Raw genomic sequence first — 11695 nt, forward strand, 5'->3', positions numbered from 1 at the left:
CAAAAAGCATGCGTACTTTTGTATCGAAAATAAGCAAAAGAATTAAGGAAAACTGAGGACGTTCTTTCATCTTTTGAATTGACTCATTGATATTGAATTCACCCGCAGGGGGCGCTGCACTCCTGCCGAAACCGCACGTTTTTATAGACTGGCATGGGATTCCCGAGCAGAATGGAGGTATAGTGGGAGCCGGGAGCCGAGCGACTCTCCGAGCCGTAGTTGGAGGGGTGTGACCGTGCAGAGAGAGACTGACAGCTTCGACAGTAACCCCGCCCACTTCGCCGACCCCCCCTCTCTCTCCCGTTCACTCTCCCAGTGTCTCTGCCCCAAACAGTCATCATTCCAACGCACACACCGAGCGCACGGCACCTACCCGACCGAGTCGCACACCGGATTCGCTCAGGGACTATACACTACCACAAAAAACAAGCTCCTTCTTTTTAATCCGGAATTACACTTGATCAAGAGGACGCACGAGAACATTTACGGGCACATACACTCTCGATACCTTACCGTATGTCCGACAGAAGAGCGGAGACTACCATCTCTGTCAGCCAAGAAAGTGTTTGGACATCCCAGAGACGGACTGTGTGAAGGGGACATACGTGCTGATCTTTTTTTTGCATTGGACCTCAAACCGAATACCTGTGGAAATATTCCGCGGATGTGGGTGCCCCTTTACGCTCGGGACTACTAGTTTCCACACTCCGTGGTGGCCGATGTGAGGAACACTTGGTCCGCCCGCCGTCGCTTCTCTCTCCCCGGTCAAGTGCAGAAGCTTGGGGATCGCCGAAGCGCCGAGGAGGTTCTGCTGTGTTCCCCCTCCTCCCCACGAAGGGTCTTCTCCTTCCCTCGGGACCCCTTCAAGTATTCCCATTTCCACGTTTGTTGGTGTATGGAGGTGGTAACTCTGGTGCTGGTGGGTTGACGTGGCTGGGACCGGGTCGACGGAGCGCCTCGGATCACCTCGGATAGTGCCCGATCTCCTTCTGCTGGGGCCTACTTACATGTCCCACTTCACCCATTTATGACAATGGATTATTTTCTGGTTTTATGCAGCGTCTTGCTGTACCCCGTGGTGTACGCCGTCGAAGGTAAGACGTTTTTTGGTTGTGTGTGTCTTTGTTGTACGCGGGTTTGTGCCTACGAGCGATCGAGCGTATGTGTGCCTTTTATTTCCCCACTGCGTTCTCATCTGTAGGTTTAGTGCGCCGATGTTTACCGGAGTTTAACCCGACGCACTGCACGCAGACGATAGAAACTCTTCGTTTAGCTACGCACAAATCGCCGAACCCAGTTCGTTTTTAATTGCCTTTTTTTGGACATGAGGGTCTTATCCGGGCGAATGGAGCCGTGGCGCATGGGATCGCCTGGAGTCGGTGGCGGTGTGCGTTTCAGGATACAATCGTAACGCGCGGCTGTGAAGGATAAGCCGTAAATACATATACATAACAATGGTATACGTGTATTCGTGTTTCCAGTGTTAACGATTCCCTCGGTGGAGACCTATTATTCCTCACTTTGGCTCAAATTAGCCGCGCGTCTCGGCGGGGGGTGGTGCCAGCTCACGGGTGGTGGAAGGGGAGCTGGGACTCTCTCGGAAAAGCACCCGGAATTTAGAGCCGATGCCTCTCGGAGGGGTGCGTTTGCACCAGGAGGTGAACTTACCCCACTGACCGTTCCTTCACCGTACATTTAAAGTGAGAGTTTCTTTACGAAAGGCTCGCCATCGGACTCGAAAAATAAAACACCCCCACCCGTCCCCCTCTGTCCCGGCCGCTGCTGCGCACTCTGCAGAAGCGTCTTATTGCGTCGGACGATCACACAGTGGCTGAATAGGACTTTTTATTCCAGTTCAATCGTTATTCTTAATTTCGACACTTCGCTGTTTTGCATCTATTTGGGCCATCATTGCCAGAGGTTAAACATAATATATTTTATATGTAGATCTATCTGTTTACAACTGTCGGTCGTATGCCATTTCTTGTGGACTTTGAGCAAAGATAATTATTAATACTGATGAAAACGCAGAGTGAAGCCCTGCGTGTACCCTCGTGTGTGTGTGTGTGTGTGTGTGTGTGTGTGTGTGTGTGTGTGTGTGTGTGTGTGTGTGTGTGTGTGTGTGTGTGTGGTGGTGGGGGGGGGGGGGGGGGGGGGGGTAGGACAGTGGGCCCCTGGTATAGTTAAGTGTTTTCCCACACGGAGCTTTCTTTCTCGTCGTATTTCACGACTCGTCAGCAATCTCACGACGACTGTGTCGTTTGACCTTTCCTTTGGAGTCTAATTTGCCTTTTTGCTAATCACGGAACCACCTCGTGTACTTTAACCAAGTCTCGTTCAGATGCAGAACACATGTGAGATGTTTTGGTCGAGTTGAAGTATAGATGGTGCTGTTTTAAAGCGGATGGGTGCTGTTTGGTGTGTGCTGATCTCTCCCACAAAGAGATGCATGTCCCCCACGGGTCAAATCCATTCTGCACCGATGATAAGGGTTGTAATACAGAGGGACTATATGGCGCTGGGCCACCGTCCTCTTGATAAGGGTCACGTAAAAAAAGAGCGGCAGGTTATATGGTGTGGCGTAATTCAGAAATCATTCACTGAACCATAACGTGGCCTACTTCGGAGGGAATGGTGGAGTTGTTTTGAACAGGGTAGACCTACGCTCGGAGAAAACGGCCCATGTTGGTACATTTCGTTAGAATCTATCTATTTCAAACTAATGTAGATGGCTATGTTTTAGCGCGCTGACATGGTCAGTAATGTAGGCTACCTAAAGTTTTAGTGAAGGCCGGTTGATTTGTGAGGCTGCTCTCTCTTTTCTATCGGGGTAGGCCTACTAGAGGAGGCTATGCTTTGCTCCGAGGGAACATTGTCGGCCTCACGGCGCGTCTCCTGGTGCAAACGCACGCACTAACACATACACACACACACACACACACACACACACACACACACACACACACACACACACACACACACACACACACACACACACACACACACACACAAGAGCGCATGCACACACACACACACACACACACACACACACACACACACACACACACACACACACACACACACACACACACACACACACACACACACACACACATGCATTTTAGATTCGATTAATTTAATTGAGTTTGCTGTATAAACAGGGTATGGCTGGACGTTTATGACTTTGTATAGGCTCAACGTTTTTTTTTCAAATACACCAAAGCGTTAGGGGACATTTTGTGGCACATTTGATTATTAGGTAATACAATTACATATATAGGGATTTATTCATACGAGAATGGATTTACATATTTTAGAGCCATGTAATTCGTTTGTCATAGGAAAAATGACTTATGATCAGTTTTGATTTTGTTCAGAATTAAATAAAGTAGGATTTGTTATCTTTAGCTTACTCAAGTAGGCCTAATAATAATAACTTTTGTTTATATCATTATTATCATTATTATCATTATATCATTATTATCAATAGTATTCTATTATCTAAGCCTCTGTAGTGTATAGTGTATAGCCTCTATAGTATAGGCCTAAATATATAGGCCTATATAGGATATATATATATATTATAGGCTTAATTAGAGCAGGGTTTTTGTTTTTCTTGGCATTTGGTTGTAATCATTGTTCGTGTATTTAGCTTTTTTAACTTTTCTAATTTTTCCGTGCAACAGTGCTGTTTGCTGCTGTAACTGAGTTTGCTGTTTGCTGCTGTAACTGAGTTTACTGTGTAAACTATTGTTTAACTAACACGTTCGGGGTGCGCAGAGACTTTTTCCCAAACAACTTATTAAAAGTTAATTGCGCCCTTCCCTAACCACACATTAACTTCAATCCAATATTTTGATTGATTCGGTCTGCATCATTAAAATCGGTTTGTGGAGATACTTGGAGAAGTCCTATCAGCCTCACAGCGAGAGTTGGTCGGATTCCACAGAACCTTTTACGACCGCTAATTGCGTTGGAAAGATAGCGCAACTTTAGTTCCCATGTTTTCCCTGATATCACGGTTCAACAAGGAAGTACAGGCCTGCCTTTCACTTCTCCCCGTCTCGGTCAGATCCTTGTCCAGCCTCTCCTGCAGGCCGCAGCTTCTCCACCTCCAGGCCCCGGCTTCTCCTGCAGGCCTCAGCCCCTATGTAGGATAAGGAGTAACATCTAACTGTAGTAGGTCCTTTAACTTGGTTTGGAGCCGATTGTTGGCCCCAATGATACTTGATACATTAACCTTTATGACCCGTCTTGGAGGGCCCCGTTTGCCGTTTCTCATTCAAAGGCAAATGCGCCACAAACGTCTCAATGCTCGTGATTGAGTACACTAAAGAACCCATTAGCAGCCAAAGTTAACCGTGCCGTCGGAAAACAATTGAACGCGCAATGAAAGCGAAGCGATTCAAAGCGCGGAAGTCATTCTGCTGGAAAGTTTGAGTCAAAAAGTTAGAATCCACTATAGTGCGTCCCTGCACTATAGTGGATTATAACTCTTTGACTTAGGCTTTCCATTTCCATTGTGATCATGGTAATCGATGCAAATAAAAAAACAAAACAGCACAATGTTTCTGTTAACCCAGTCAATAAGCAATTGCGCTTGCAAGCGTCATGGACCCGGCCGCGTATGATGTCTGTGCTATATTGCGCTTATTTACAACTCCCCAACAGTGCGCTGGGGCCATGGCCCATTGGTAGAGGTTGAGTGATCACAGCGATTGGTTTGGCTCGATGGTTTGGACTAACATGTTGACCTGAAGAGAGTAAACGGAGAGACAATCGTTTACTACAGTGTTTATTACAGGGCTGGCATTTATTGCTACGGACGATAGTGCTCAAGTAATCTCTTGGAGACTTCGATGTTGTGATTTTTGCGCCAACAATTTGGAAAAAGAAAACATATTTAGTAATATAAGTATATAATAATAATAATTATATATATATATATATATATATAATATAAGAAAAAATATATAAGAATATCAATATATAATATATACTTTTTAATGTATATTTAAGTTTTAAGTAAAAAAATTATAGGTCTATATAGCCTATGTGTAATATAATAATAATAGATAATAATAGTAGGCATATAATATTTCAATATTCTGTTTATATACTAGTATTCAGTATTCATATTTTGATATATAATGTAACACAAAATTAATAAATCCAAAATGTTAATTACAGTAATGGTAAACATAATAATTAATGAAAATAATCACATAATACAATTACCAAATAAACCAGAAATTATGTTTATTGTTATTTGTATAATATAACTATATTATAACTACAGTATAGCTCATTATAACATATCATTTTCAATTAATACATATACATATACTAAACATATACAAAGAAATGTGAAGTAGCCGTTATTGCATATGACTATCTGACTTTTACATAAAAAAGCTTTATGTTAAACAGAAGTTTGTCCATGCAGTGTAAACTCACCAGTACATTTTCAAAAAGAGTACAAACCCACGTTTGTACTCTTCTCCTTACTGTAGCCTTACTCTTCTCCTTACTGTAGCATAGAGCGTCCCCGCGGTCTATGCTTCAGTAAGGTCACAGGCCAGCGGCGGCCATTTTGAACAGATGTACAGTGTGTTAGGTTCAGATCGGCGCAAAGCGCTCACAGGGTGAGGACGGGGGTGAGGACGGGGGTGAGGACAGGGGGGGGGGGGGGGTTTAAGGAGGATGGGTAGAGTGGATGGTGGTGACGATGGTGGGGCAGAGGAGGGATTTGAACAGAGTTTTTCGAATAGTCCTGGCGCTCCCAGACTTTACACATGCTATGGGCCGTGTGCTGGCGGCGGGCCCACGGTTCCACCCCGGCTCCACCACGGGTCGGCTCCACACAGGGATCCACTGACATGAGATTCCATATGCGAGTGGCGGCGGCGGCGGCGGCGGTGGCGGCCGTGGGAGCGCCGACTGGCACCGGACTGTTATATTTTACGCTTTGGGAAATGCAAGGGATTTCAGTTTGGCCGGCCAGGAACCATCCTGGCCATCGAGCCGTCTGAGAAACCTCCAATGGAGGGAAGAGAAAATATGTTTTGGCCTGTGCTTGTGTCCCCATACTAGTGCTATGGTGCATGTGTATATGTAAACACGCTCTCCGTGTGTGTGTGTGTGTGTGTGTGTGTGTGTGTGTGTGTGTGTGTGTGTGTGTGTGTGTGTGTGTGTGTGTGTGTGTGTGTGTGTGTGTTTTTATTCGTGCATGCCTTGCTCTGGCATCCAAAGGGGTAAGAGAGAGGGGGAAGGGGTGGTAGGGAGGGTGGTGGAGGCGGGGGTGGTTGGGGAGGTGGGGGTGGTAGCAGGTCTTTGACACCAAGCAGGAGAGGGCGATTGCTTCTACGCCTCACCTCCCCTCCCCCCTCCCCCCCCACCCCCACCCCTCTGCCAAATTCCCACTGGGTGCTGTCTATAGTCAGCCGAGCGGAACGGGAGAGCGACAGACAGAGAGAGAGAAACTAAAGAGGGGGAGAGAGAGAGGTAGAGAGAGAGAATGAGGGAGACACAGAGGCAAACAGAGTGCAAGCAGGAGAGAGAGCGAGAGAGAGAGAGAGAGAGAGAGAGAGAGAGAGAGATTGGACTCACAAATCAACTGGAGGAAGGCTGTGCGCGAATTGGGTGCTACAAGTGAAACGGTGTGTTTGTCAGTGTTTCTGTGTCCGTGTGTCTGTGTGCGTTTGCCTCTGTCTGCCCGTCCGTCCCTCTGTCAGTCTGTCTCCCTGCCCTGAGTGGGCCTGCCATGCCCGCTGACGGCGGATTGGTTGAAGGACCCAAACAGAGTCACGTGGTGTGGCTTAGCAGGCCAAGCAGAGGCCATCGCCATACGCCTCTTTTGTCCTTGTTAGGGAGGCAATGAGTCATAATTATTCTTATAACTCAGATCGTAAATCAAAGCTCATGTATTTTGTCATGCCAGTCAAGAGCATATGCCTCTACGTTAGGTTAAGTTGTGTGTGCGTGTGTGTGTGTTAGTGAGTGTGAGTGTGTGTGTGTGTGTGTGTGTGTGTGTGTGTGCGCGCGCATACACGTGTAAACGTGTGTGCATTAAAACTGTCACTCTTCCATACAACCCCCGCCGTAACCAGTTTCATTTTTCCGCCGTCTTGGGTCTGAACCGAGTTGAACTAATGGATTTCTGAATTCTGAAGAAACGCTGAACTTCACAGAAACAGCCATCTTACGTTCTCCTCGTTTACGGCCCCTTGTCTACGGCCCTCCGCTATAAAGCACAGCTGAACCGGCCATTTGTCACCCACGTCTAGATTATACGTGCACTGAAGGGCCCACTGTGCCTTTTCCGCCCACTCTCTCAACCCACGGCCCGCGTCCATACACCACCCCCCCCCCCCCCCCCCCGCCCCCATCCCGGCTCCGGGTGCCAACTCTCCCCCTCCCTCCCTCCCTCCTTCCCTCCCTCTCTCTCTCCCCCCCTCCAAGGTCTTACTGCCCCTCAACAATGGCTACCCCTTAAACACAATGGAGCCCCCAAGGGTCGTCCCAGTCCGACGGCAAATAAAAATACACAGCGATGATTCACAAGATGGAGTTTATATATTTAGAGAGAGAGCAGTACTCACGCTACCCCCCACACCCAGCCCCCCCCCCGCACAACCCGCCACCGCCACGCCCGGGCGTCTTGTTGACACACATAAACACCCGGCGTTAAGGAAAACGGGGTCATTAAGGGGATGAGGTGTCTGGGTCGGGGTTTGGTTTTTTTTGTTATCGCGTACAGCTGCCCCGCTCATGGCCATGGTTCTGTTCACTTCAAGGCCCCGCCGGTCCTCCTGGGATGTTACCGGGGCTACGTGACTTCATACGTATAGTCTGTACTCTACGGCGGGAGAGAGAGAGAGAAAGGGAGAGAGAGAGAGGGAGAGAGAGAGAGAGAGAGACGGTCCGTTTTTGAATTATAAGAGTTGTACGTGCCAGTTGTACTTCTCTTGAACGGCTCACAAACCGTCATGCTGTTGCTAACCCAATCCATCTGTTTTTAGTTTTGTTTTTGCTAAAAATGTTTTCATATAAATTCACAAAGGATCTCGGAACCGGTTCTGCTTGATATCGAGCTGGCTACAGGTTATGCGATCAATGTGTTCTTCAAAAGTGGCAGTTGTTTTTAATTTCTCTTTTGATATTGTTGGAAAGATTTTCAGCGGCAATAAAATCGCCCCCTAGTAAAAAAAAATCAAAACCACACCAGCTTTCAGCGCTTGTTGATTCTTCTAGTTAAATATTAAAATGAAAGAGAGGACGTTTGAAGAGGTGGAAAACTTTACCCGGTTGAGCCTAACTTCAGGTGAAGGTTTGGTGGTTACGGGAGCGGGGGCCTTGCTTCAGGGCTCTATGAAAAGAACACCTTAAGCTAATTTTCAAACAGCCGTCCAGAAGGGGAGCCGCGGTGGGGGCGGCTTCAAGGGTAGGAGGCGAGAGTCACGGCTCACACTGAGGGGGAGGAGGGGAGAGGAAAGGGGGGGGGGGGCGATGGCATCTTCTGATGTCCACGTGAAAACAAGAGTGGGGCGACATGCAAGGGTGATGTCTTGTACTTAGTTCAAGCGGTCTTGGTATGGATGTGTGAGGTTGTGCAAGTATGGAAGAGTGTATGAGAGTGAGAGAGAGAGAGAGTGTGTGTGTGTGTGTGTTACTGTTGACCCCTGGTTGTCATCCTGGCCGTCCACAAACCGTCTCCAGCTACTTTTCATCTGCACTTCAAACGACCCATAGCTGAAGGGAAGCCTCTGTCTCTGTTGGCTGACTCTTTCTTCTTCTTCTTCTTCTTCTTCTTCTTCTTCTTCTTCTTCTTCTTCTCCCTTCCTCTTTTTGTTTGCTCTACTGACACCGGAACCATCACACAGCCCCCCTGGCGGTGTTCTGCAGCGCATCCCAAAATAATCCTCCCAGCCTATCAGAAAAGGCCGCTCACTTCCGCACGGCAGCCACAGAGCGCGCTCTTCACCGAGCACGACGGCGGCAGCGCCCGACCAATCACACGTGACCTTTTGCTCGGCCTATTAACATAAGCTCCATGGTTTCCACACAGACCCCCCCCCCCCCCCCCCCCCCTCCCGACCCTAGCTGCTCCTCACCGCCAGCTGTGATGAGAATTTATTTAACCTTACTGCTATGGTAAAAACTAGAGCTCCGACGGTTGACTTTAATGTTTAAGTGAGTGTAACATTTAGAGGACAATGAAAACAATCTTGAATAATAAAGGCCCGTTGTGCCGGCAGCTATTACAGTGGCCATATTTCTTCAAGGCAATCTAGCAAATGTCCAGGTGTGAGCTATGCGATCCTTTTTACGGCCCTGACGCTCGTGTCCTCTCCCCATTTGTTTAAAACCGTGTGAGCCGGGTGGGGAATCAAGCATGTGTATGAAGTGTGTATGTGTGTGTGTGTGTGTGTGTGTGTGTGTGTGTGTTCATGTTGATGTGCACGCGTCGTTACGTGAGTGAATGATACCGATTTCCGCAGGCGTCGAGAGTTTGCCCTCGCTCACGAATGTCCTCTTTTTTTTTATAGTAGGGGTTCAGCCTCAGTGGACTACAGTTACCCACCCACCCACCCGCCCACCTCCACCCCTCCCCCCTCCTCTCCACCCAAGCCCCCCCCTCCCCTATACGCCCCCTCACTGACGGAAGCACGACCCAGCCAGCCGTAAACTACTCCAGCATATTAATTCACCAGAGCCCACTCTGGTTCTGGGGGGGGGGGGGGCGGGGGGTCTCCCAGTTATCAGGAGACGACGTTACGAATACTTCACACACACCCCCGCTCTCTCCTGCTGCCACCACCGCCGAGTGGGTTTTGTTACGCTGTCGTGAAACTGGCTTCAAGCGGATCTTCCAGTAGTATAACTGTGGCGTTTGTATTCATATGGAGTGGAGGTGTGTGGTGTGTGGTGGGAGGGGGGGGGGGGGGGGGAGGGGGGAGGGGGGGAGGGGGGGTGGTGGGTAGGGGGTGGGGGGGGGTGGCGGCGGTGGCGGTGAAAGACTAATTGCGATGTGACAGATGAAAGCGCCGGACAAAATGGGCTGACCCCCCCCCTCTGTGCCAGGTCAGGCCCGAAATGCTCTCTCACACCCCACAGGACCCGGGTGTGACCCCCCCACACCTGCATGGACACTACACACACACACACACACACACACACTACACACACACACTACACACACACACACACACACTACAAACACACAAATATACGCTCACAGACACACACACACACCCTGGACGGATGCACAGATGGACACACACCCGTTTGCAGGCGTGGTCGCACAGATACACACACTTGATGTCATGCAAGCACGGATGCACTCCTCACACACACACACACTCACACACACACACACACACAAACTGGATGGCATGCACGGATGGACACACACCAATGTGCACGCACGGACGCACTCCACTAACACACACACACACACACACACACACACACACACACAGGACGGCATGCACGCATGGATGCACTCAACACACACACACACACACATGTTCCCCCCCCCCCACCTCTCTAAGGGTCAGAGGCTGGCTCTGCAGCTACTAATGAATCAATCAGCTGGTTCCATTCATCGCTCTGCTGTCAGGGCCCATCGATCAGACCCCTAAACCCCCGTCCCAGTGGACCAGTGGGCCGGTGGGCCGGGGAGTGGGGAGGTGTGGGGTCCGAGGCTTGGCAGAGGAAAGGGGTGGGGGGGATCTCAGATTTTCTTTCTCTTTAAAATAAACACATTTATATTCGTTTTTTTTAACACCAATCTTAGTTTTTGTAATGCCACGTTGAAAGAACAGCGTGGTGTTTTAAAGGAGCACATTGTGTGCTCTGTTGTGTATTATAACACCATAAACTGTTTTCAACAGTATAGTTTCTGGGAGAATAGGACGTGTGAGAGATGAAGGCAGAAAATTAGTAATTCTACTGAATTAAGTAGCTCTCTGACATGGTGCTGCTGACCTTGCTTTTCCCTCACTGGACCTCGGTAGCATGTGTGTGTGTGTGTGTGTGTGTGTGTGTGTCTGTGTGTGTCTGTGTGTGCGTGCGTGCGTGTGTGTGTGTGTGTGGTTGTTACCGGATGGCTGGACATAGCAGGTGGTGTATTTCATCCAGGCAGGAGCTTGGTCAGCTACAGGACCCCCCACCTCCTCCCCCCCTCTGCCCTTCATCAAGTCTTTGAGCCTTCAGCCTTGGCTAGCTGACGTGTGTGTGTGTGTGTGTGTGTGTGTGTGTGTGTGTGTGTGTGTGTGTGTGTGTGTTGGGGATGATTCCCTGCTGAGCCTGTGTCAAGAGGGGCATCGGGAACCATCCAATCTGTGTAACCCAGTGTGTGTCTGTATCTTTGTGTGTGTGTGTGTGTGTGTGTGTGTGTGTGTGTGTGTGTGTGTGTCTTTGTGTCTGAATGTGTGTGTGGGTCTGTGTTTGTGTGTGTGTGTGTGTGTGTGTGGGACACAAGATGGGACACGAGAGAGACAGAGAGTGAGATCATTTCTTATCAGTAAGCGTGCGTGCATAACCTTGGACATTTGTTGTGACTGGGAGCTACTGGGAAACAGTAGTGGGTTCTGGGAGACGATTGGGGTCCGAGTCACCAGAGAGATTGTGATCTCCCCCCCTGGCATGCAGATCTCGCAGCTATCTATCTCCGTGTCTGGTCTGACGGAAC

At 48.9% G+C, this 11695-nt stretch overlaps 1 protein-coding gene across 3 annotated transcripts in view; it reads left to right on the forward strand.

Moving 5' to 3' along the window:
* Positions 1-394: 394 nt before the first annotated feature.
* The window catches only part of ephb3b (eph receptor B3b), a 45122-nt gene continuing 33821 nt past the window's right edge, over positions 395-11695 (forward strand). For all 3 annotated transcript variants that reach the window (XM_084473150.1, XM_084473152.1, XM_084473151.1), the window contains exon 1: positions 395-1094. In XM_084473150.1, coding sequence (XP_084329276.1) covers positions 1028-1094 — 67 coding nt within the window. In that variant the 5' untranslated portion in view covers positions 395-1027. The remainder of the gene's footprint in view (positions 1095-11695) is intronic.

The sequence above is a fragment of the Micromesistius poutassou genome, assembly GCF_964030765.1.
Source record: "Micromesistius poutassou genome assembly, chromosome: 9".
Taxonomy (NCBI): domain Eukaryota; kingdom Metazoa; phylum Chordata; class Actinopteri; order Gadiformes; family Gadidae; genus Micromesistius; species Micromesistius poutassou.